The sequence below is a fragment of the Carcharodon carcharias genome, chromosome 5 (assembly GCF_017639515.1).
Source record: "Carcharodon carcharias isolate sCarCar2 chromosome 5, sCarCar2.pri, whole genome shotgun sequence".
Classification (NCBI taxonomy): domain Eukaryota; kingdom Metazoa; phylum Chordata; class Chondrichthyes; order Lamniformes; family Lamnidae; genus Carcharodon; species Carcharodon carcharias.
The window spans coordinates 187,295,893-187,322,362 of record NC_054471.1 but is presented as its reverse complement, the minus strand read 5'-3'; the positions used below and the strand labels follow the sequence as shown (position 1 = coordinate 187,322,362).

The window sequence follows — 26,470 nt, the reverse complement described above, 5'->3', positions numbered from 1 at the left end:
TCAGAAAAATTCCAAAATGCATGCTGACTGAACATTTTGGCCTCCCAGGAGTGAAATGGCAGGTAAGGGGGGGGTGGGGGGTAAAATTGGGCACCATGGCAGCTACCTGGCCTGTGGCAGGGGAGGCATTGAGCAGACTGCTTGCCCATGGGTCAATTGAGGCCCATAAGTAGCCAAATAATAGCAACTTCATGGGCTCCTCCTGCTGCTGCAGGGATTTTTCTGGAGGCAAGGGAGGCCAACGCCAAATGTCCAGGTGGGGGGAGTGGGTGCCTCCTATTTGGGCACCCTATGTCCATTGGAGGCCACCCCCACCCTGCCATCTTGGCCCCAGCGAGATCCCAGACTCACCTTGCTCTGGGCTCCTGGATCCTCTTCTTCAGGGGAATTGCTGTATTCCCAGCAATGGTTAATACTCCCACTGGAACTGCTGGGACAAGGGAGCTTCTGGCCATTTTATTAGCTGACAACTTTCAGAGGCAGGGTTTATCCTCAAATGGGGGCAGCAGCCTTGCCTCAAGATAATTAGAGGCCCAATGGGTCATTAAACGGCCATGGAATAGATGCCTATTAGGTTGAAAGCAATGATCTGAGGATCCACCAATGGTGATTAAGAATCCTTAAACGTCATTCTCATATCCCATGGCATCATCTGAAATCCTTTTAGTTTTGTTATTATTGACTGACAATTATTCTCCACGTCACATGTAATTGACTTTCCTGTTGCATTATCTCCCAAATATCAAAAATAATGTCATTCCAACAACCCTCCACCCCTATTGGGGTTACACTTAACAAAGACGTGGATTGAGCGATGGCAATGCTGTTAATGTCAAGGGGAGGTAGTTAGATTCTCTCTCACTGGACATGGTCATTGCTTTGCACATGTGTGGCGCAAATGTTACTTGCCATTTATCAGGCCAAGCCTGAATGTTCTCCAGGTCTTGCTGCATTTGTACAGGACTGTTTCACTATCTGAGGAGTTGGCAAGTGATACTGAACGTTATTATAAGTGAATATCCCCAACTCTGGCCTTATGATGGAGGGAAGGTCATTGATGAAGCAGCTAAGGTAGTTTGGCTTCGGAAGCTACCCTGAGGAACTTCTGTCATGATGTCCTGGACTGGAGATTATTGACCTCCAACAACCACAACCATCTTTCTTTGGGTTAGGTATGACTCCGACCAGTGGAGAGTTTTTCCCCTGGTTCCCATTGACTTTAATTTTGATGGAGTTCTTTGATGCCATAGATGGTCAAATGCTGCCTTGATGTCAAGGGCAATCATTCTCACCTCACCTCTTGAATTCAGATCTTTTGTCCATGGCTGGACCAAGGTTGTAACGAGGTCAGGAGCCGAGTGGCCCTGGCAGAACACAAACTAAGTGTTGGTGAGAAAGACCCACTCAACAGAACTGTAAACAACACATTCCATCACTTTGCTGATGATCAAGAGTAGACTGATGAGGCAGTAATTGGCCGGATTAGATTTTCTTGATTTTGGGGGACAGGGCATACATGGGCATTTGTCCACATTGTTGGGTAGAGGCCAGTGTTGTAGCTCTACTGGAACAGCCTGGTGAGGTCATATAGTTTTTTTTCCCTTTTGTTGGTTCCCTTAGCACCTGTCGCAGGCCCAGTCTGACAGGTGTGTCCTTCAGGACTCAGCCAGCTCAATCAGTAGTGGTGCTACTGAGCCACTCTTGCTGATGGACATTGAAGTTCCCCACCCAGAGTGCATTCTGTGCCTATGCTACCCTCAGTAATTTTGGGTAGTTCAATCACTAATGGCAGAATGGCAGTGCTGGGCTTGAGCCTGGGGTGAAAAGATATGGAGGTATTTTCCATTTTGGATGTAACTGAAAAACTGTTTGCATTGGATTGGCCACATGTGATACACTCTATTTTATCTTCCTTTCCAGTGACCTCCATGCCTGCTGAGTGTCTGCTTCATTTCGGTTGGTAAGCAAAGAGTTTACATGAGTGCAAAGGAGAGAAGGCGAATCAAGTGATTGAGTTGTTGCACCACACAGTGGTTGTAAACAGAAATACTCTCCTATAATGTAGTGTAGGTGGTGACTGAATGAAAACAGTCATTATTTACTGATTTTGATTTGAAATAAAATGTCAGCTTTTATTTCACCCGTGTTACAGCATACACCATCCTGGTGGACAGGCAAGTGCCATATAATTGGCAGGGGAATAACCAGAATTGATTTGCCTTCTGGCTTATCTCCCGTAAAACTAAAAAGCACCTAGATTCCGCATAGCAATGTTCCATGACCAAAACTATTACCTTACCAGGCAGGTGGCCTCATTGTGCTACAAAAAGTTAGTGAAAGAATTTGAATATCTGATGCTATTCATGAGTTTATTGAAGGAGAAAATTTTAATGATCAGTGTCTACAATCACTTAAATGTCAATTGATGTAGTTTCTTAATATTACTTTATATTAAATGGCATAAAAACCCTGAGGAAAATCCTTTATCAAATTCCAAAAAGAAAATCAAAAAACACATTTATGTTCTTGAGCCACACAGTGAGGGGCCAAAATTCTGCAGTCCTTCCAGCATACTCCTACCATTGCTCCAGCAAGAGTCTGATGAAGGAACCAAATATTAGACCTGGAACTGGGATAAGCCAGATCCTGGCATTCCCCTGCAGTTTCCCCGGGGCCTTGTGGGGGTGCATGCTGTCAATCTCCTTTACACTAAGCAGTTACTGGAAGTGCATCACTCTAATTACAGATGCCTTGTGTAAGAAAAAAGTGGCTTGTGACATCAAGTTTGGGTCTCATGAGCTTGAGGATTGTAGCAGGAAGGGAAGGCTAAAAAGAAGTCACGAGTTTCAGTTTTGGGGTCCTCGGGAAGGATTAAGACAGAGAAATTGCAAAATCCGTCTCACTTTCAACAAAATGAGGATGGAGCGAGGAGGGATGGCAAATCCGGTTGAATATTTTTCAAGCAGGATCCAGAGATGACTTTTTCGAGGAGCACAAGCCATAATAAAATGAAGTCAGGATTTCAAAAAAGATGCAGACAGTTCCTGACAGCAAGACAGGCAACTCCATCTTCCATTTTTACTTCACCCATTCTTATAAGTCAATAGCCCAATCACAAAATTTGCTGAGAACAACCAGTCAAAAACCCAAAGCAATCAATTCAAATTTGAATTTGGTATGTGACGCTGGTAACAAATAATTATTCTCAGACCAACTAAAACATTTTCTTTCAACTTTGCCCATTGCAACAGGGAGGCGCTTTATTCAGTTGTCTTACAATATACATTGTAAAACCAAGCTAATGTACTTCCCAATATGTAAAAGTTGTTAACTCCTTTACTGACTATATTAGGACTCATACCATGCAATTAATTTACACTGAGAAAAGTGTTTAAATAATGAGACTTTCCTACCTAGTCCAAGCCATGCTTCATCAATTGTATGAGACGACAATGAGGCACTCAGGTAACACCTTGATGGACTATCTTGAGATGATGTATTGTCTTGAGTAACTGAAGACAAAAAAAAATACTTTTTCAAACCAGTTCATGATGTCCTTAAAACTCAAGTGATAAGCTTGTAATCGGTGTAATTATGACATATTCATACGCTAATTTATATATTTCATGGAGACAATGTGACAGTTTACAAAGAAATGGCAATGTGAGGAAAACATTTTTGCATTATGGTATCACAGTGTTCCTGTCGCTATAACTTCCAATGAAAATTAACATTTTAGTTTTGATGTCGTTTGTCATTTTAATTACTTTTTTTACTCATTCACAGGATGTGAGCTTCGCTGGCTGGGCCAGCATTTATTGCCCATCCCTAATTGCCCTTGAGAAGGTAGTGGTGATCTGCCTTCTTGAACAGCTGCAGTCCATGTGGTGCAGTTACACCCACAGAGCTGTTAGGAAGGGAGTTCAGGATTTTGACCCAATGACAGTGAAGGAATGGCGATATATGTCCAAGTCAGGATGGTGAGTGACTTGGAGGGGAACTTCCAGGTAGTTGTGTTCCCATCTATCTGCTGCCCTTGTCCTTCTAGATGGTAGTGGTCCTGGGTTTGGAAGGTGCTGTTGAAGAAGCCTTGGTGAATTCTTGCAGTGCATCTTGTAGATGATACACACTTCTGCTACTGTGCGTTGGTGGTGGAGGGAGTGAATGTTTGTGGATGTACTGCCAAACAAGTGGGATGTTTTGCTCTGGATAGTGTCAAGCTTCTTGAGTGTTGTGGGAGACACACTCATCCAGGCAAGTGGGGAGTATTCCATCACACTCCTGACTTGTGCCTTGTAGATGGTGAACAGGCTTTGGGGAGTCAGGAGGTGAGTTATTCGCCACACGATTCCATGCCTCTGACCTGCTCTTCTGGTGACACTATTTATATGGCTAGTTCAGTTTCTGGTCAATGGTAACCTCCAGGATGTTGGTAGCGGGGGATTCAGTGATGGTAATGCCATTGAACTTCAAGGGGTGATGGTTGGATTCTCTCTTGTTGGAGATGATCATTGCCTGACACTTGTGTGGCACAAATGTTACTTGCCACTTGTCAGCCCAAGCCTAGATATCGTCTAGGTCTTGCTGCGTTTGGACATGGACTGCTTCAGTATCTGAGGAATCACAAATGGTGAACATTGTGAAATCATCAGCAAACATGTCTTGAAAGTCATTTTCAAGGGGATGCACTGTAAATCTTTCCCTTTTGCTTCATTTGGATTCCTCCTAAGATGCAGAGATCAGACAAAGTTGTGCCAGGTACTTTGCAACATGTTGTGTTCAGCATTTTATCTGCCCATGGCACCAGTTCAGATACCAGTGTCCTGGAAAATGCAGTACATTTGAAGCAGCACTGGGTAAATCACAACTTACCAACTGGCCTCTGGGTGGGAGGGCATTCCACCACTACACCACTTTCCTTCACCATTTTACAGGCTACATGTCCCTAAAGGCTGGTAAAATCCGGCCCCATGGGCAGAATTTTGAGTTTGGCGTGTGGGTGCAGTCAGTGGGCCTGGGAGCGGATGGGAAACAGGCTGATGCCCAACCGCGATTTCATGCTGGCTGCTGGCAATTAATGGCCAGCCAGCATGAAAGGCATGCTGAAATGCTCAGCGCTGCTGGGGTGGGTGCGGGAGGAGGGCAAGCACTGAAGTCAGCGCCGGTGCAGGGGAGCGCTCCCTGAAGGCAGGGAGCTGAGCTGTCTCAGGGAGCTGAAGAATTCAAAAGCCATAAATAAAGATTTTCAAATGGCGAAAAAATGTGCACGCATTAGTATCAGTCACCTGAACATATGGCTGATGTAAATTCTGTCTAAACATTTTTATATATTTTTTAAAAATTAATATCGGAAACCTCATCCCGCCCTTGGATGAGGTTTTCTCAAAAAGGCAAAGGCTGCCTGGGCGATTCACCCGCCTACCAACTGTAACGTTGGACAGGCAACGAAAAATCACCATTGATTACTAAGTTACTGGCTTTAATCGACCTCGTAGTTGTCGGCAGGCGTGTTGCCGACTCCTATTGCGTGAGCATGCGATGACATCGGGACGCTCGCCTGATGTCATCACGTGCTATTTCACGCTCAAGCGGGTCGGGCGCGCACCCATATGCCGACTGAAAAATTCTGCCCCACGCGTGCATTTGGGTTGGCTTGCAGAGTCTTGATGGCTACAGGGATTTTGTCTATAATCGAAAGGACTATTTGGCAGCTTGCACGTGATGAAATTTTGCACCTTCCACAATTGGTGTATTCTTTTTGGCGGGAAAGTGATAAGGGTGCTTATCTTGTCAAGCTTGATGCCAGTCACCTGCTTCATACAGGAATGAACTGTAAACTGGCTTATCTGCCAGATATCCCCTGCAATGGTCTAGAAGAATCCATGCTTAGCACCATGGTGATCATCACAGCTGTAGAAAGAACTATCCTAGTCCATAATGATGTCCACAAATCAGCCTGCACCAGCTGGCATAGTTTTGTCACTTGCCTCTCAATGAAGCTATGGCACTGAAGAGAGGTGTCTTGCGGTTTACTCAAGTATGGTGTCTTACTCTGCAAACCTGTGTACTTGGGATTTGTTCCTTTCAATAATTACCCCTGAGATTACTGGTAGGCCTGAACAAAATGATCCCTCATGAATTGGTCTTCCTCATCCAATTCATGCAGCACTTAGGCAACAACTGAAGAGATTTCCATCCCCCAACTTCAATCGCTGCAACTTGTATGCAGCAATAATTGGCAACTCTCCAGGGAATCATGTCTTATCAAACTCAAACCTTCCATAAGGAATTAACAATGTAGGAGGAAACACAAGTGTGCAAGATGTTCAATGCACATGTAAAAAAATGTGCACTGCAAAAAAAAAAATCGCTGGACTTTATCCAATGAAACTACAGCAGCCTTGGTTTATGTGATACTCCAAAGCTGGTCAGGCCTAATTTCCTGGCAATGAACAATAGAGCCATATAGATTTACAGCATAAAGAAAATTATTTGACTATTTGTGTTTGTGCTAGTTCCTTGGTAAAGCAATTGAAAACTAATCTCACTCTCCCCCTGTTACTGAATCATCCTCCGCCATTTTCTTTCCTCCAGTTTTTTCCTTAAAGGATGCAATGGTCTTTGCCTCAACTACTTCCTGCAGCAAAACATTCAACATTGTAATAACCCTCTGTGTAAAGAAGTACCTCCAAATTACCCTCTTCCTTCTTTTACAGGCAACTTAAATTGTTATCCCCTTATTGCTGATTCTCTATCCAGAGGAAATGGTCTTTTCCTGCTCATTCACATCAATTAAATCTCCTCTTTGCTTTCTCTGTTTTAGTGGAAATTGGTCTAGTATTTCATGTCTGTCCTCATAACTATAGTTTTTCATTTCTGATGTCATCCTGGTGAATTGCATATTCTTTATGGCTTTATTCTCTTTTCTATGATGGATCACCTAGAACTGAACAAAGGACTTCAAAAGTGGTCAAAAATGTCTGTATAAATTACTTATTTATTTGTTCTTTAATCCATGCCCTTACTTTATAAATAATGCAGGAAGACAGTGATTAAGAAACACTGTCACTTGCTCTCGCTGTCACCAGCTCAGAAACTTGAGGCAAACACAAAGGTGGGATCTGCACTCTGAGCATCAGTGGTGTGCATCCAGAAATAAAGGGTAACTTGCCAGAGGGTGAGGTTGCTCACAGATTCTGCAGAGTATTCAGATGAATACTTCAATGGGCCAGCATTCAGGAAAAGGGGGCAGGATTTTTCCTATGGCAGGTGGGCTGGGCGGGAACGGGCACGCCCCCAATTAAGGCCCGCCCAGCATAATATGCGGCCGGTAGCGCTCAGTGAAGAGCGCAGCAATCTCTGAGACACGGATCTGCCTCAGGGAGATTGAATGGATATTAAAATAATTAAAGAAATGATTTAGAAATGTATTTAAACATGTCCCTTCATGTGACTGTGTCAGAAATGTTATAGCCCATTGCAAACTCTTTCTGGCAGCCCTGCCAATGTCAAGGAGGGGTCTGGCACAGGCCTTTGAGCAGAGCTTGGAGCCCTTCCTTTCCAAAGCAGTACCAGCAGAAGCCACTCAGTCTCTGGGTGCTGCTATGGAAACTCAAGACGGTTCTCATTCAAGCTCAGCATGCTGCCACGCAAGCTCAAGATGGCTGTCATAATCGTGTCTTGCAGGGTGTCACAGCAGTCTGGCAATCTGTCCACTAAAAGATTACTGTGAATGCTGAGGTGCCACCCCGGGAAAGTGGCAGCGTCCCCATGAAGCACAAACCTGCTGTCCTCTCTCAGGAAAATAGCATTCATTCCCCCCACCACGACCACTCTGCCACTGCCCTTGCTGTTGTCGGTCAGCCAGCCAGCCAGCCCAGATTGCTGCCAAGATGGCGCAGTCTGAAGCCAGGCCTGCCTGCTCCGCTATTCAACATGATCATGGTTGATTTTCTGCGTCAACTTCATTTTCCTGCCCGCTCCCCATATCCCTGAATTCCGAGTGACCAAACATCGGTCCAGCTCAGCTTTCTGGCTTCTTGTTTTCTGGGTCCAGTCCTGCCTGAGGTCATCCTCCTAAGTTATCTGCAGTCTCTCTCAGCAAAAGTTAGCCAAGCTGCAGCCACAGGGGTAACATTGTAAAGGAGCATATGCCAGGCAAAGGCACACTGAACACACGCATAAAGGTAATGCAAAAGCTTGATTAGTTAGCGTTTGTACAGAATATGGCATGGTTTGATTTATTAATTTGGTTTTGAAATATTTACTTTGCATTAGCATTTATTTTTGCATTGTGGCTGAATGGTCTGGATGGTCAGTAACAGATGGTCAGTAAGTTAAGGTGCGAAACTGCTGTGAATGAGGAATTGGGATTGTATTTATTGATATAGTTGAATGAGTTCTTCACGGTCAGCACAGCCAGATGAGGGTGCTGTTGGTCGTCTCCTCTCTTCCTTCTCCTCAGCTGGTTGCTTTATAGCTGTTGTCAAGGCTGTGCCGTCATACTGGCAAGGTTATAAAGCATGCCGCAGACCATAACAAATCCTGACGCCTGCCAATTACTGCAGGACTCCTCCAGAGGAGTTCAAGCAGCACAATCATTGTTTCAGTACCCCACAGTCTAATCTATCTCATTTCATAGGGCAGCATAGCTTTCACATATGCATGCCGCCCATGTGTGTGCAGATGGCGCACCACAGTCATAAGTCATGTTGGATCAAATGATAGCTAATGCCACCCAGTAGCCACCATCTGGTTTGTCGTGGTGGCTCAAAAACAGATAACACAGTGGACTGCTGCAGAAGAAAGGCAGCATGGCTATTGCCAGGATACCAGGCATTGACTTGCATGATGTGCTATGACAGAACACCAGCTGTACTTTGAGGGAGTGAAATCTCTTCCAGTTGTGGTACATCTCAGGAGTTGACAATAAGTGCGCACAAAGCAATGTGAGTGTCGTCAATAGGACCTTGCGACATGAGGAAACCTGCAATCATGGTGAAGCTGCACATTCATTTCACCTACTTCTCTCTAAGAGAGATTGAAAGGTATTTAGCCTGCCTGGAATTCAGAACCTCAGGTGATCTCCCTTATTCAAATAGTGGACAGCAACTGGGTGAAGTTACAAATATCACCTGCTCTAGCCTGGAAGGAACCCGCGCATAGAAGTTCACTGCAATGGTCACCTTCATAGTTACTTGCAACGCTGTGCTCGCCCTGCTCTGAGATTGCAGTTGTGCCTGCAGGAGGTGGCATATTTCAGTGAAATTTTACTGAAACACAGATATCTCATATATTGTTCCTCATGGAGATTCAGGCAGGACAATTGTTCCCTGAATATCCTGAGTGGATAAGGCTTCCTGCTGAGAATCCTTCTTCCCTTTCTCCTCCTCCCTCTTCCAACAGCTTGTCCTGCTCTGTATCACTTCTGCTCATTCTCTCTGTTATGATTTGGTCCAAGGGGAATGCCTACTACTGCACCCATGTCAGGGAGTCAATGGTTTGTGCAGAATCCTTGAAGTCAGCACAAGACCCACAGCATGCGGCACACAATTTCCTGCACACATCAACTTTAAAAAGCTCTAGAAACCACCAAAAACCTCAAAGTTTCAGTGAGCCAGTAGAAATCAATCAAAAATTAACCTGAAAGTGGTTGATGATCCTTTTAAATAGCACTGGTTGACATCACGATCTGCCTACTCTGCATAAGTCTAGTGGATGCTCTCTGTGCATGTTAATGCCCTCACCAAAATCACATCCAGTATGGTTCGCATGAGAAGTGCACGCATGGCCACATACACCATTTTGGAGCCAAACAGGCAATTAACTGAAGCACTGAAAACAGGACACTAAAGAGTTAACAAAGTAAAACATCCCAAGGCTTTTCGAAGGAGCGTCAGGATGGTTGAGTCAGAAACTCCCGTAACATTTAAGTAGTAGTTAGATATTCACTTGTGTTGCCATAGCCTCCAGGGCTATGGGCCAAGCGGTGGAAAAAGGGATTAGTATAGTCAGATCTTTGTTGACCGGCGTGGACACGATGGGCCGAATGGCCTCCTTCTATGCTGTAGTCTATGAGTCTATGAGATAAAATTCAACCTCAAGCCACGTAGAATCATAGAGCAGTACAGCACAGGAGGACGGCATTCGGCCCATCAAGTCTGCGCCAACCTTAAGTCTTGTTTCATGTCAATATTATTACTACATTTCTTTTTATTGTACAAGCCTGTACTATTCTAGCCTCTTGCTGAACACCTTACTGAACATCCTCCTGAAAATCCATGTACACTACAATTGGCTTGGTCCCATTTTATATGAGCAAGGTGCACCTTGGGGGAAAGGCCTTGCCCAGAGTCACAAAATTTAATGTGGGGCCTAAATTAAATCATTTGAATATATCAGCATGAATTTTCCTTGGTTGCATTGCTTCTTTCCTCTGTCCAAAATCAATTTGGCCCACAAAGTTGGGGACCAATTTTTCAATCCAAACATACCACCAGCAAAGCGTTGTGCTACAAATGGAGCCTTGGAAAATGGGAGCTGTATGTATTAGTGGTAAATTCGCAAATCATATCTATCAAAAACAACTGTTATTCTGTGTGATACTACATCAGCAAACTCCTCTGAGGAGTCCTGCATCACAATGAAATTATTTAAAACAGAAACCTGTGACAACAAAGAGTAAGGCTGTTGTTGATGATACTTATTAAAAATATCAAAAATTCATTATCCTCTCAGACTATGGCATAATTTAAGGGGGAGGTGGTAACGTAGTGGATTTGAAAGCTTGTTTCAGTAATGAAGACTATTAAACTATCATCGATTGTCATAAAAACCCATCTGGTTCATTGATGTCCTTTCGGAAAGGAAATTTGCCTACCTTACCTGGTCTGGCCTACACATGACTCTAGATTCACAGCAGTGTGGTTGATTCTTAACTGCCCCTGAAATGGCTGAGCAAGCCAAAAGCAATTAGGGGTGGGCAGGAAATGCTGGCTTTGCCAGCAATGCTCACATCCCATGAAAGAATGAAAAGAAACTCAACTGTATTAGTGTTCTATGATTTAATGGCCACTATTCAGCAGCCTCTATTTATAATGCAATACAATATAGTTCACTGCTGACAATGAAATGAACCAAAAGTAGGGTTTGGACATGAGAATTCTCTGCACTTACTTGCTTCGGGAGGATCAGGAAATGCTCCAAAGGTCACAGGAGGTTTTCTCACGCCCGTCTTGTTGTCCCATGTTCCTAAACACAAATCAGCAAGATCAATTCATGACAAAGTAACAAATCAGTTGCTTCTCAAATCAATGGGTTTGAGATTGTTCATGACACTAGTTTTGGAATATGAGTGCTTGTAAAAGGGCTCATTTCCCAATTAGGCATATTCAGCATGTAACAGTCTTCACAGAAATTGCTGATCAGGGAATCTGTGTTACAAACTCCTGATTAGATCAGAGCTGCGGCGCTTTCCCATTTTCCCAACCAAATCTCTGAGTGTCGCTTACTGTAGAGAACATCCCATCAGGGAAAACAGCCCTTAAAACCTCTAACATTTAGCAAGTCTACATTTCAATGGGCAACAGACCTGAAGAATTTAAACCTGCAATCAAATTCTTATTTGCAAACAACCTTCTTGATTAGCTCTTTTTAAGATGTCAACAGGGTGCAAGTCTCCTATATATGTTACAATTAGTTCATAAAGTTTTTAACATTGCAATGTTAATGTAGAAGCTTCCACATAAAATTACATGACATTCTCATCCAAATCCACTTGAGACTCCTGCATCCTTAAAACTTGCCAATAAGTAGATATCAAAGTCCAGTTCTATAAATATTGCCAGTATCTGTCCATGTCTTTCAAGTTTTCTACAGTAATATTAAAGCAAAACTTCATTCTATACTACAATCTAACTATACAAACTGCCAACTTCCCTTATTGTTTCTGCCCTAGCTCCCCATCTCTCACTTATGTTCTCTCCCTTTCCTCTAAATCCTTTTCCTCCAAATTGTGGCTTATTTTTTGCCCAGTTGGTCTCCTTTCCCCTATCCTTTCTTTCTCACATACCCCAGCGTCTGCACAAAATTCTAGCTGCAGACACTGGCAGATTAGAAGTGATATAAACAATTCCTCTTGAATGCTTCCCGGGGTGGAAAAAAAATCAAAGTGAGAATCTTTGTCACTTTTTTTTGTTAGGCAAATAGACCATCGAGTTTAACAGGTCAAAAAATTGCTGCACACATAGTTATAAGAACAATGGCAAAGACTGAATCAACCACTTCAAATAACATAATAAAATGTCCCAAGGCAGATAAATGTTGTCGTTACTAAAGTCACTGCTTGGCAAATAATATACTTCTGTATCATCTTGAGTAAGCAGGGGACTTGAGAAAAGTTACATTTCACAGGTTTTTTTTAAAATAGCAGAAGAAACCTTTTCAGTTCAGAGTTGTTACTGTCAGCAATTTGTGTAAATATCCTTATAACCTATGTTAGGAGACATAATTGCGGTTTTATTATGGGATTGTAGCATGGGAACTATTGGCTGACTGTGTCTGCCTATCTTTATTTCATTTGTTAATAAAACAAGGCCAGCATTTGTTGTCCATCCTAAATTGCCCTTGAGAAACTAGTGTTGAACTGCCTTCATGAACCGCTGCAGTCCATGCGGTATAGTTACGCCCACAATACTGTTAGGAAGCAATTTCCAGGTTTTGACCCAGTGACAGTGAAAGAATAGGGATATAGTTCCAAGTCAGGATAGCGTTCTCATCATTCTGTTGTTCTTGTTCTTCTAGGTGGTAGCGATTGCAAGTTTGGAAGATGCTGCCGAAGGAGGCTTGGCAAGTGACTGCAGTGCATTTTGTAGATGGTGCACACTGTTGCCAATGTGCTTTGGTGGTGGAAGGAGTTATGTTTGAGGCGGTGGATGGGTTGCCAACTAGCAGGCTGCTTTGGCCTGCATGGTGTCAAGCTTCTTGCTTGTTGTCGAAGCTGCATTCATCCAGGCAAGTGGAGAGTATTCAATCACATTACTGGCTTGTGCCTTGTGCATGGTGGACAGGCTTTGGGAGTCAGGAGTGTGGGAGTCTTGGAACGTGTGAGAATGGTTAGAAGGCTGCTTGACTTGGTGAAATCTACTGACATACAGGCAGAAGATTTCCGTTATACAAGTGATTTAGTGTATATAAGGCAGATATAAAGCACAGTATAATGGAAAATTCTCAAAGTGAGACTCGACACGCTCATGTGTTACCACAAGACCATTCTAGATCGATCGCTTTGTGGATGTTGACAAGTACATTTCTGCATTTCTCTTATTTTATTATGCTATAAATATAAGCATTGTATGTTAATACTTTATTTCTTGTATTGTAGCTTCTTTTATAACGTTAATAAAACACACATACTTTGTACAAGGCAGCCTCTAGCCTAGAATACCAAAGATCAAATCTAATATAAATAATTTACAGAAGAATCCGAGAGCATCCAGGCCACAACTGTGGCATCTCCTGCTCTTTCCCATCATGAATTACCAGCTTTGCCAGGTGCAACCTCATATCACATTTAATGGGGTTATGTAAACTCTACTTCAGTGTTCCAACAATGCGCTTTAATCCCAGCCTCAGAGATTTCACTGATCCAGTGAGAGATTTTCACTTTCACCCCCTTCGTGGACAATATTGTGTCTCGTTATGGATTGTTTTGTGCCTGGAGTCAGACTAACTAAGAACAATATTGAGACTACTCATACTTGATCATGTGAGCTTCTAATCCTCAGTACAAGGAGACTTTTGTCACATCAGTTTATTCCATCTGTCTGGCCAGCTATTTTAATCCACTGCATCATCTATTCTTTTGCTCTTACTGCACTTACAAACAATTTTAAAGATATTGACCTATATTGGCGAAGATGTCCTGCTCAGCAGAATCTGCAGTATCCCAGTCGACTCCACTGCAGCTCAAGTCCTTGGCTGTTACTCCCCAACCTGAGGTAGCCATTGGTTTCTCCGAGGGTCCCCAGGACATAGAGTTCGCATCTCCTCCCGCTGTCCAAGCGCTGGCTTTGTCAGTTGCCTCATTCCAGCTGCACACTGTATCACCTAGAGAATCAGGTGGAGCACTCCATGCCATGGTCTCTGGAAAAATTAAACATAATAGCAGGTTAAAGGCCATCTGCTATAGAACCAGCAATATTTTACAGTCTGTTCTACAGTTATTTATAAGGCACGAGTTATTCATGGTCCAGTTTAAGGGACAGATTTATGGGACAGAATTTTACCCTTGGCGTGGCGGGGGGGTGAGGGGAAGAAGGGGGGATGTAAAATTCCGGTGAATGTTATTTTCGGCTATGTTTGTCACTCAGAAGTAAATGAGTTTTTTTTGTCTGTCACCAGTTTGACGCAACTGTGGACAGCTGATTGGAAGACTCAACACAGATCCCCCACTGAGCCCTGGAAAGAGCCGGAGACATAGATGTTTAGGGCCACTGTGACCTTCAGAGCCACTGGCATGACGTATCCACCCACACAGTCAGAGCTGATCTTATGACCATCCTCTGACAGATGGAGGTCACTGTCTCCCTTGGGAGACAGAGCCTCCTTCAGCACTGCACCTCAGTCATATTGAGGTAGCTGCATCGACGCCTGTAAACACTGGCAGCAGGACAGTGGCGCCTTCTGCTGCCTCTTCTGCCTTGGTCTTCTTGTTGGCCCTCCCCCCCCCCGTGCCTGCGCCTCTCCTCCCCTGGAAGCTGAATAGGACATCTGGCCTCCCCCTTCTGGCCCTCTCTTCCTCCTCAGAGGAGGTGCCTCTAGCGCACACCCCAATCCCTATTACAAGGGTAAGGGAAGGCTGTCTGACACCTGGAATGCTCCACGTGGTGTTGAATCATCCAGGGGCCTGGAAGACAACACCGAGTCCTGAACTGAAGATTCTAAATGCTCTGAATGCAGCTCTGAAGTGAAATGAAGCTGTCCTGTTCACAGGAACAAGCAGCAGCAAGTGATATCTACTCACTATTCGCTTTGTGAAGCCCACTGACCCCTCCTGTCCTGCCAGTGGATGAGGTTTTGCAAATTGTGGCCTGCCCGCGCGACAGCCTGAAAATCGCACGGGCTACGTAAACTCGGGAGTCAATCGGTCTCTCAAGGGCTTTAACTGGCCTCTTAATTAATGGCAGGCGCGCCTCCATCTTCATCGCGCACCTGCCTAGCGAAATATCTTGAGAGTGCACGTCGAGGTTGGGACGCTGGCCCGACATCAACGTGCTTTATTTCAAGCACGGGCATGTCAGGCGCATGCCCGCACGCCAAGGATAAAACTCTGCCCATGATTACAAAACCGATCCTGTTTCTACAGTGCATATCAAAGTCTGAATGAGTCAACTTAATGCCAACACGTAAATATTCCAGATGAACCTGAAATACAGCAGGGCTACAGAAGTTTCATCATTAGTGCTGTTATTGATGGATCCTTTTCCTGAAAAAGAATGTAAAATACGTATTCTCAGAACAATTCTTGTGCGTGGCTTTTGGAAGTGAAAATCAGCTGCAAGCTTGTGCCTTCGCTCTTTACCTTCTTACTGGCTACCCAAAGTCTCACACCTCAGGTTTACCCAATGTTGACAGAACTGCTCATTTCCTGCTTCATGGCCATTAAATAAAAACCTCTTGGATTTGAGAGTTGATTCAAACAAGGAGACGAGTACAAAAATGATGGATCTTTACTTTCAAAAATAGAACTACCAGGGCAGGGGCATCAAAAGGAATAATGAAGCTTTCAAGCTGATTTCCAGTTTCTAAAAATTTTACATGTAGGGCTTTGGGAAAACGGAAAACTTCGGACCAGTCACAAATGAGGACGTGTGTGTGTGTGTGTGTGTGTGTGTGTGTGTGCGTGTGCGCGCGCGCGCGCGCACGTGTGCGCGAGAGAGCACATGACAGAAATCTGATAAACCCAGTTTAATTTTTTGAGGATATCACCAATATGCTGGACAGGGGAATGTCTATGGATGTTGTCTATATGGTGTGGAAGGCATCCGATATGGTCTTACGCATGGGGCAGAATTTTTAGGTTGGCGGGTGGGCACGCGCCCGGCCTGATCGGAGGCAAAATTGCGCGAGATGACATCGGGTGAGTGTCCTGGAATCATCCCATGCTCACGTGATATTTCAGTCGGCGGGCGCATGGTTGGAAGCGCGCTCGCCAACAATTAAGAGGTCAGTTAAGGTAATTAAAGTTGCAACTGTCTTTACTTTTACATTGCCCGTCCAACCCTACAGTTGGCGGATGGTCGAATTGGCCAGGCGGACTTTGCATTTTTCTTCAAACCTCATCTGCGGGCGGGACGAGGCTTCCGCGACGAAATAAAATATAAATAAATTCCTGTGAACAGCATTTCAGTCACTAAACTTTTAGGTGATCACTTTCTTTCAGCTTCTAAAACCTTTTTTTTGATTTTATAGGTCTTCACCTCCCTGAGGCAGCTCTCTGCCTTCAAGGAGCTTTCATTCGGCGCTCACTCACACCCGCGCTGACATCGGCACCGGCCTTCCTCCCACCCCCACCCCCACCCTGGCGGTGCTGAGTATTTCAGCTTGCATTTCATGCTGGCTGGCTGTTAATTGGCCAGCCAGCGTGAAATCGCAGTTGGGGCCAATTGCGGCCAGTGGTCTGTTCCCCGGCCGATCCTGGGCCTGCTGATGGTGCCCACATGCCGACCTAAAAATTCTGCCCGTGAAATTTTTGGCAAAAAATAAAAGCATGCAGAACTGAAGATCACCTTGTAACGGTTGTAATGAGATGGGTGTTTTGACACAGTAGGAATAAAGGGAATGTACTGTGATTGACGGGATGTGAAAAGTGATGTTTCCAGGGATATGTACTGGGGCCTCAGCTGTCAATGACTTGGATGAAGGAATAGAGCTGAACATCCAAGATTGCAGATAACATTAAACTAGGAGGCACAGAATGCTTTGTAAGAAGAACTGCGAGTTATAAAGGGACATAGACAGATTAAGTGAGTGTGCAAAACTAAGGCAGATGGAATTAATTGTGTGAAGTCATCCATTTTGGATCCAAGAAAGACAAACCAGAATATAATTTTAATGGTGTGAGACTGGGAATCATGGGGGAGCTAGTACATGGGTACACAAACTAATCAAAAAGTCTAATGGAATATTGGACTTTTATGTCTTGGGTAAATGAGTTCGTTGGCCAACTGAACTCTAACTGCATGCCTTCCTATGTTCTCCTCAATTGCTGCTCACAATCAATAATGGAGGGAGACTGATATAAGAGGAAACAGCAATGGTTTATTGAGACACAGGGCAGAACACCAGATCATACTTACTCACTCAGAAACCTCCAGGACTAGACTTACAGTTCCCAGTTACCGGTAATGTACAGTGATTGTCACATGATCAGTACACTTGCATTCTCTTAAATGGACCGGATACCTCACTTTACACATAGACTTTATCTCAATGGGGTTGAAATACAGAGGGGAGGTTCCTCAAGTGTTGCTTTGGTGGTACAAAGCCTTGCTCGGGCTCTGACTGGACAGCAATGTTCTGTTTTAGGCACCACACCTCAGGAATGCTATTGGCTTTGGAGGGGTACAACAGGTTCAGCAGTATGATACCAGGGTTAAAGGGTTAAATTAGGAAAATTTACGTAAACTTGGTTTGTGTTTCTTGGAGGTTAGAAGCTTGAGGGTGACCCTTATTGAGGGGTTCGACATAATAAAAAGGTACAATAAACGTAGGTACAGAGAAGCTCATTCCTTTGCAGGCGGAATCCAGGACAAGAGCCATAGGCTGGGATTTTACAGCCCCCACTGCGGCGGGGCCGGCGAGCCATTGAAATCTCTGTTCACATTGGCGGGACCAGAAGATCCTACTGGCGTGAGGGGCTGGAAACTTCCAGCCAATGTTAAAATTAGAAAGAAGTGAAATCAACAAGCACTTCTTCGCATAATTCATAAAAATGTGGAATTCTCACCCCCAAAAGGAAAAAAGATACTCGAATTCATACATATCCATTTACTACATTTACATTCTTTCAACTACATTATCCCTTACAACAACAAACATTTCATTCCTTGCATAATCCCTTAATTGAAATGTTCCTGACTGAGACTGACAGATTTTTTATTATGGAGGAATATTAAGAGCTATGGATCAAAGGCATAGAGTTGAGGGACGGATCAACCGTGATTTAACTGAATGGCAGAACAGGCTCAAGGGGTTGTACGATCTACTCCTAATCCTATGTCCATGTGTATGGAAATCTGAGTGCAACTAAATGGACAGAATTTTGCCCTTGATGGGCGGGCGGGCCCGACTGACTTGGCAGCAGGCGGGCAGCCGATCGCCGCCGCCAAAATGGGCCCCGCTGCCATTTTAAGTGGGTGGGCCAATTAAGGCCCACCCAGCGTGACGCCCGATGGGAAGCGCTATGCGCTTCCTGTGCGGGCGGGAGAAGAATTCCCCAACTGCCAGAGTGCACTGTTTCACGCATGCACGTGAAAGAACGCACATCTCCCTGAGGCAAAGTGCTGCCTCAGGGAGATCACTGAAACTCTGTGAAACTCTAAAAATAGAAAAATTAAAAAATCATTAATATGTCCCCCTCATATGAAAATGTCACATGAGATGGGGCATATTAGTGAAGAACACAAACACTTTATTAAACTTTTTTAAACCCGATATCAAACCTCATCCCGCCACTGGATGAAGTTTGTAAAAAAAAAATCACTTAGCCACCTGCCCGTTGGGCCCATGCGCTGACCCAAAGTTTGCACGGGCCCCTCAAAATCCTGGTCGATTGGAGAGTTATGGGCCTTAAAAAGGCCTTTAAATTAATGGCAGGTGCACGTGCTACTGCATAGCACGCCCGCCGACCAACATATCACTATGCTGCGCGCTGACGTCAGAACGCTCGCACGACATTTTAAGCGCTGGCATGCGGACTCCGCTACCTGCACGTCAGCCAGAAGATTCTGCCCAATATGATTGCTGTTATTTAATGTAAAACCAGTCAATACTTTGTTGTATTTATTTTATAGTTACAACAACTGCATTTCCTGTGAACAGAAATCTCCAACAGTACTTCTTGGATTATTTCTCCTTGCTCCCCTGTTTTTGGACATCTAGCAACTTAGGTTGACAGAGACACCAAGTGGGTTACTTTATGCCATATCTTCATTAATTCCTCTTTAATCCAGGGAATCAGAGGTACAAGTGAACAGTTTGGAGTTAATTCTTTACTGGGAAGTACCTGGCCTCCAGTTAAGACTTGCCTGCTCTGATATAGCCTCAATTTTGAACATTAAAAACAGAGAGCAAAAGATTAACATCTGCGAAAACTTCCAGTGACACAAAGCTATATTTAGGTTCAAACTAAGGTATGATGCCTCTGACTGGTATTATCAATTTTGTAACCACAGTAACCATAATCTTCCCCCGCAGCTATTCTTTCACAGCTAGGTCTTCAAATTAATAACAGCTCTCAAAAGGTGCTGTTGAACAAAATCTCATTTCCCCTTCCAACTAAACTGAGTCACTGGACCTTCGTGCATGATAACATCAGGAAATAAATTCTCTATTAAAATTATATGAAGTGATGATGGCTGGCCAGCCCAACTTCCTAGGGGAACTATAGGTCTTGAGAAAAAGACCTAAAATGTCATATCTCAGTCCATCTAAATAGTCACTTTGGAATAATCTCAATCTCCAAATGCTATTTCAGTCGCATTCTGCTTGCATATTAACCCTCTAGGCACATGGTATTACATTTATTGTTGTGCTATTCCTAATTCTTTTCCACTTATCCTTTAGGAAAGGAGTTAAATACTTTACTGGGTTTATTCTCAACTTCTCTTACAACATTGTCATCCAACAGAAATTGCTGACCAGCGACAGGTGTGGCCCTTGGAGATACAGTGCTTTAGCCACATGTACAAACCTTAGAAGATGCCATGCATACATCGTGCAATACAAAGGTACTTCACACATGTGTATTTATTTAACAATCACCAACACCATTCAGTAATCAAGGGAAGTCAGGGGCACACAACAACCAAAAAAAAAACTCAGAGGTCATCAGCTCTGGCCTAGATTTTCATCTGTGGGTCAGGTATGCAGAGTCAGGAGAATTCCCAGCTCTCCGAATTCCAACCGTCTAAAAACATCTGACGGAATATCAGATTTTTATTCCAGGGTGGTGGACTGGCCTACCTCAGTGTCCAGGACTGTGTTGGAGTTTAATTTACAAAACAAAACTAAAAAACAGCCCTCCAGCCCTCGCCCCTAATCTACTACATGTTAATATGCCATCCATGCCAACCCATACCACCTAATGTCCTCTACCCACCCCCCCGTCCCTCATATCTATGCCCTTCTACCCACCCCATGGCCCTTTTATATCCCATATGCCAGCCTGTGCTCCCATGGTCCTTTATAACCCCTATGCCAAACTATGGCCCTCTACCCGCCCATGGCCCTTTATAGACCCTGTGCCAACTTAGTGCCAACTCATGCCTTCACATCTACTATACCAACTCACCCAGTATGCACTGGCAGGCTTCAGGACCCATGCTGAAATTAAATACAATAAAGTTCCAAATGTCTATTGCAGACTTTGGGCCAAATCTTCCACTGAGTAGCAATCACCCTCAGAATGCTAATCCGCTCCTTTTTCTTGGAGCTGCGCATTTCTCATCCGGACTTCCTACCTAGGCCTACTGAGAAATGTGTAGCGCAGCTGTTCTGGGAGTCCCTTCTGTGCAGTGCAGGATCAATGGGTGGAATCAAAGTCACGTCCCCTTATTAAGGCACTAGCTGTTGTAAACCAGTAAGTTTAATGATCCCAACCAAATTGACAGGAGAGAAAGCAAGTGTGTAAGGTAAGTGGGTCAGATGGGTTCCAGGGTGGGGGTGGGGAGTAGTCAGGTCCGGAATAGATGGGTGGTCAGCTGGGGTGGGGGTGTAGTTGGGTGGGCTAGTCATGGAGTGGGGGATTGGATGGTCGGGGGGGGGGGGGGGTGTTTGGTCAGGGGGTGGGGGGGGGATATGCGGCTTTAGTGGGGGGTGGGAGGCTGGTCATTGGGGGAATAATCTGTGGTGGGGGGGGGGGGGGCAGTGGTCAAGACTATAGTTACCCAGAATTTAAAAGTGATTTTAATCCTTCCACCTTTTCCTGAGTAACTATTCTGCCAAGGGAATTGGAACCATCCGACGTCTCCGATTTAAAATCGGAGTTTCGGATGGTTCCAAGTGCGGTTGATACTTCCCAGGCAATTCCTGTGCAAGGGGGGCAATTCCTGTGCAGTCCTTGCTGGTGATCTCCAGGAGATCCCCTGGATATCCACTGAATGGAAGGTCTGGGTCATTATTTTTTTCAAAACACCTCATTCATAAAAACCCATTTACTACATTTACATTCCTTATCTCTTACAACACCACCCTTTCATTCTTGCATAATCCCTTATGAAAACAAGCATTGGAATTCATAGTCCCATTTCAAAGAGTCCATAGCCACGTGGAGCTGTCAATCAAACTGCGAAATGGCTGGTACCCTACTGTGATAATGGCAGATTGTGAAATCACTCAGGCAGCAGTAATCCAGTAACGGAAGCAGGAAGGCTTATATCAACAGAGTGAAGTAGCATGCAATCTTCTTTTCCCAACATTGCTATCAGTTTTTACAAAGAGTTAAAGGGCAGGAGTTTTACATGCAGAGATAAAAACAAAAAACTGCAGATGCTGGAAATCCAAAACAAAAACAGAATTACCTGGAAAAACTCAGCAGGTCAGGCAGCACGGCGGAGAAGAAAAGAGTTGACGTTTCGAGTCCTCATGACCTTTCAACAGAACTGATTTTTCTTTACAAGAGGGGTGAAATATAAGCTGGTTTAAGGTGGTGGTGGGGTGGGGGGGGGGTGGGGGGAAAGAGAGAAGTGGATGGGGGTGTTGTTGTAGGGACAAGCAAGCAGTGATAGCAGATCATCAAATGATGTCACAGACAAAGGAACAAAAGAACACAGAGGTGTTGAAGTTGGTGATATTATCTAAACGAATGTGCTAATTAAGAATGGATGGTAGGGCACTCAAGGTATAGCTATAATGGGGGTGGGGAGGGGCATAAAAGATTTAAAATAATGGAAATAGGTGGGAAAAGAAAAATCTATATAAATTATTGGAAAAAAAAGGAAGGGGAGAAGAAACAGAAAGGGGGTGGGGATGGAGCAGGGAGCTCAAGACCTAAAGTTGTTGAATTCAATATTCAGTCCGGAAGGCTGTAAAGTATCTAGTTGGAAGATGAGGTGCTGTTCCTCCAGTTTGCGTTGGGCTTCACTGGAACAATGCAGCAGGCCAAGGACAGACATGTGGGCAAGAGAGAGCAGGGTGGAGTGTTAAAATGGCAAGCGACAGGGAGGTTTGGGTCATTCTTGCGGACAGACCGCAGGTGTTCTGCAAAGCGGTCGCCCAGTTTACGTTTGGCCTCTCCAGTGTAGAGGAGACCGCATTGGGAGCAACAAATGCAGCAGACTAAGTTGGGGGAAATGCAAGTGAAATGCTGCTTCACTTGAAAGGACTGTTTGGGCCCTTGGACGGTGAGGAGAGAGGAAGTGAAGGGGCACGTGTTACATCTTTTGCGTGGGCATGGGGAGGTGCCATAGGAGGGGGTTGAGGAGTAGGGGGTGATGGAGGAGTGGACCAGGGTGTCCCGGAGGGAATGATCCCTACGGAATGCCGACAGGGCAAGTGAAGGGAAGATGTGTTTGGTGGTGGCATCAAGCTGGAGTTGGCAGAAATGGCAGAGGATGATCCTTTGAATGCGGAGGCTGGTGGGGTGATAAGTGAGGACAAGGGGGACCCTATCATGTTTCTGGGAGGGAGGAGAAGGCGTGAGGGCGGATGCGCGGGAGATGGGTTGGACACGGTTGAGGGCCCTGTCAACGACCGTGGGTGGAAAACCTTGGTTAAGGAAGAAGGAGGACATGTCAGAGGAACTGTTGTTGAAGGTAGCATCATCGGAACAGATGCGACGGAGGCGAAGGAACTGAGAGAATGGGATGGAGCCCTTACAGGAAGCGGGGTGTGAGGAGCTGTAGTCAAGGTAGCTGTGGGAGTCAGTAGGCCTGTAATGGATAAAAACAAAAAAACTGCGGATGCTGGAAATCCAAAACAAAAACAGAATTACCTGGAAAAACTCAGCAGGTCTGGCAGCATCGGCGGAGAAGAAAAGAGTTGACGTTTCGAGTCCTCATGACCCTTCGACAGAACTTGAGTTCGAGTCCAGGAAAGAGCTGAAATATAAGCTGGTTTAAGGTGTGTGTGTGGGGGGCGGAGAGATAGAGAGACAGAGAGGTGGAGGGGGTTGGTGTGGTTGTAGCGACAAACAAGCAGTGATAGAAGCAGATCATCAAAAGATGTCAACAACAATAGTACAATAGAACACATAGGTGTTAAAGATAAAGTTGGTGATATTATCTAAACGAGTGTGCTAATTAAGAATGGATGGTAGGGCACTCAAGGTATAGCTCTAGTGGGTTTTTTTTTATTTTATATAATGGAAATAGGTGGGAAAAGGAAAATCTTTATAATTTATTGGGAAAAAAAAAAGAGAAGGGGGAAACAGAAAGGGGGTGGGGATGGGGGAGGGGACTCACGACCTAAAGTTGTTGAATTCAATATTCAGTCCGGAAGGCTGTAAAGTCCCTAGTCGGAAGATGAGGTGTTGTTCCTCCAGTTTGCGTTGGGCTTCACTGGAACAATGCAGCAAGCCAAGGACAGACATGTGGGCAAGAGAGCAGGGTGGAGTGTTAAAATGGCAAGCGACAGGGAGGTTTGGGTCATTCTTGCGGACAGACCGCAGGTGTTCTGCAAAGCGGTCGCCCAGTTTACGTTTGGTCTCTCCAATGTAGAGGAGACCACATTGGGAGCAACGAATGCAGTAGACTAAGTTGGGGGAAATGCAAGTGAAATGCTGCTTCACTTGAAAGGAGTGTTTGGGTCCTTGGACGGTGAGGAGAGAGGAAGTGAAGGGGCAGGTGTTGCATCTTTTGCGTGGGCAAGGGGTTGTGCCATAGGAGGGGGTTGAGGAGTAGGGGGTGATGGAGGAGTGGACCAGGGTGTCCCGGAGGGAGCGATCCCTACGGAATGCCGATAAGGGGGGTGAAGGGAAGATGTGTTTGGTAGTGGCATCATGCTGGAGTTGGCGGAAATGGCGGAGGATGATCCTTTGAATGCGGAGGCTGGTGGGGTGATAAGTGAGGACAAGGGGGACCCTATCATGTTTCTGGGAGGGAGGAGAAGGAGTGAGGGCGGATGCGCGGGAGATGGGCCGGACACGGTTGAGGGCCCTGTCAACGACCGTGGGTGGAAAACCTCGGTTAAGGAAGAAGGAGGACATGTCAGAGGAACTGTTTTTGAATGTAGCATCATCGGAACAGATGCGACGGAGGCGAAGGAACTGAGAGAATGGGATGGAGTCCTTACAGGAAGTGGGGTGTGAGGAGCTGTAGTCGAGATAGCTGTGGGTGTCGGTGGGTTTGTAATGGATATTGGTGGACAGTCTATCACCAGAGATTGAGACAGAGAGGTCAAGGAAGGGAAGGGAAGTGTCAGAGATGGACCACGTGAAAATGATGGAGGGGTGGAGATTGGAAGCAAAATTAATAAATTTTTCCAAGTCCTGACGAGAGCATGAAGCAGCACCGAAATAATCATCGATGTACCGGAGAAAGAGTTGTGGAAGGGGGCCGGAGTAGGACTGCAACAAGGAATGTTCCACATACCCCATAAAGAGACAGGCATAGCTGGGGCCCATGCGGGTACCCATAGCCACATCTTTTATTTGGAGGAAGTGAGAGGAGTTGAAGGAGAAATTGTTCAGCGTGAGAACAAGTTCAGCCAGACGGAGGAGAGTAGTGGTGGATGGGGATTGTTCGGGCCTCTGTTCGAGGAAGAAGCTAAGGGCCCTCAGACCATCCTGGTGGGGGATGGAGGTGTAGAGGGATTGGACGTCCATGGTGAAGAGGAAGCGGTAGGGGCCAGGGAACTGGAAATTGTTGATGTGACGTAAGGTGTCAGAGGAATCACGGATGTAGGTGGGAAGGGACTGGACAAGGGGAGAGAGAAGGGAGTCAAGATAACGAGAAATGAGTTCTGTGGGGCAGGAGCAAGCTGAGACGATCGGTCTACCGGGGCAGTTCTGTTTGTGGATTTTGGGTAGGAGATAGAAGCGGGCCGTCCGAGGTTGGGCAACTATCAGGTTGGAAGCTGTGGGAGGGAGATCCCCAGAGGAGATGAGGTCAGTGACAGTCCTGGAAACAATGGCTTGATGTTCAGTGGTGGGGTCATGGTCCAGGGAGAGGTAGGAGGAAGTGTCTGCGAGTTGACGCTCAGCCTCCGCGTGGTAGAGGTCAGTGCGCCAGACAACAACAGCACCACCCTTGTCAGCGGGTTTGATGACAATGTCAGGGTTGGACCTGAGAGAATGGAGTGCAGTAAGTTCAGAGAGAGACAGGTTAGAATGGGTGAGAGGAGCAGAGAAATTGAGACGACTAATGTCGCGCCGACAGTTCTCAATGAAAAGATCGAGAGAAGGTAAGAATCCAGAGGGAGGGGTCCAGGTGGAGGGAGAATATTGAAGATGGGTAAAAGGATCCGTTGAACTGGGAGAGGACTCCTGCCCAAAGAAGTGAGCCCGGAGACGAAGACGGCGGAAGAAGAGTTCAGTATCATGCCGAGCCCGAAATTCATTGAGGTGAGGGCGTAAGGGTATGAAACTAAGTCCTTTGCTGAGCACTGAACGTTCAGCATCGGAGAGGGGAAGGTCAGGGGGTATAGTGAATACACGGCTGGGGTTGGGATTGGAAGATGGGGTGGGGACGGTGGGGGGTCCCACCTTTTCCCACCTATTTCCATTATATAAAATAAAAAAAAACCCACTAGAGCTATACCTTGAGTGCCCTACCATCCATTCTTAATTAGCACATTCGTTTAGATAATATCACCAACTTTATCTTTAACACCTATGTGTTCTATTGTACTATTGTTGTTGACATCTTTTGATGATCTGCTTCTATCACTGCTTGTTTGTCGCTACAACCACACCAACCCCCTCCACCTCTCTGTCTCTCTATCTCTCCGCCCCCCACACACACACCTTAAACCAGCTTATATTTCAGCTCTTTCCTGGACTCGAACTCAAGTTCTGTCGAAGGGTCATGAGGACTCGAAACGTCAACTCTTTTCTTCTCCGCCGATGCTGCCAGACCTGCTGAGTTTTTCCAGGTAATTCTGTTTTTGTTTTGGATTTCCAGCATCCGCAGTTTTTTTGTTTTTATCTCTGTGTTTAATTGACTGCCACTGCTCTTCAAGAAATGCCTACCTCCTTGAAGAAGTTCTGTTCCTCTCTGCGACAAGATTTCCGGATTTCTCTGTTGCCTTGTTC

The 26,470-nt window shown here is 45.2% G+C and overlaps 1 protein-coding gene across 1 annotated transcript in view; it reads right to left on the bottom strand.

The window, feature by feature from the left end:
• The window catches only part of LOC121277842 (protein LYRIC-like), a 90,624-nt gene that overhangs the window by 5,197 nt on the left and 58,957 nt on the right, over positions 1-26,470 (bottom strand). The window contains exons 5-7 of the mRNA XM_041187531.1: positions 13,903-14,142; positions 11,176-11,250; positions 3,414-3,512 (exon numbers count right to left, since the gene is read on the bottom strand). Coding sequence (XP_041043465.1) covers positions 3,414-3,512; positions 11,176-11,250; positions 13,903-14,142 — 414 coding nt within the window. The remainder of the gene's footprint in view (positions 1-3,413; positions 3,513-11,175; positions 11,251-13,902; positions 14,143-26,470) is intronic.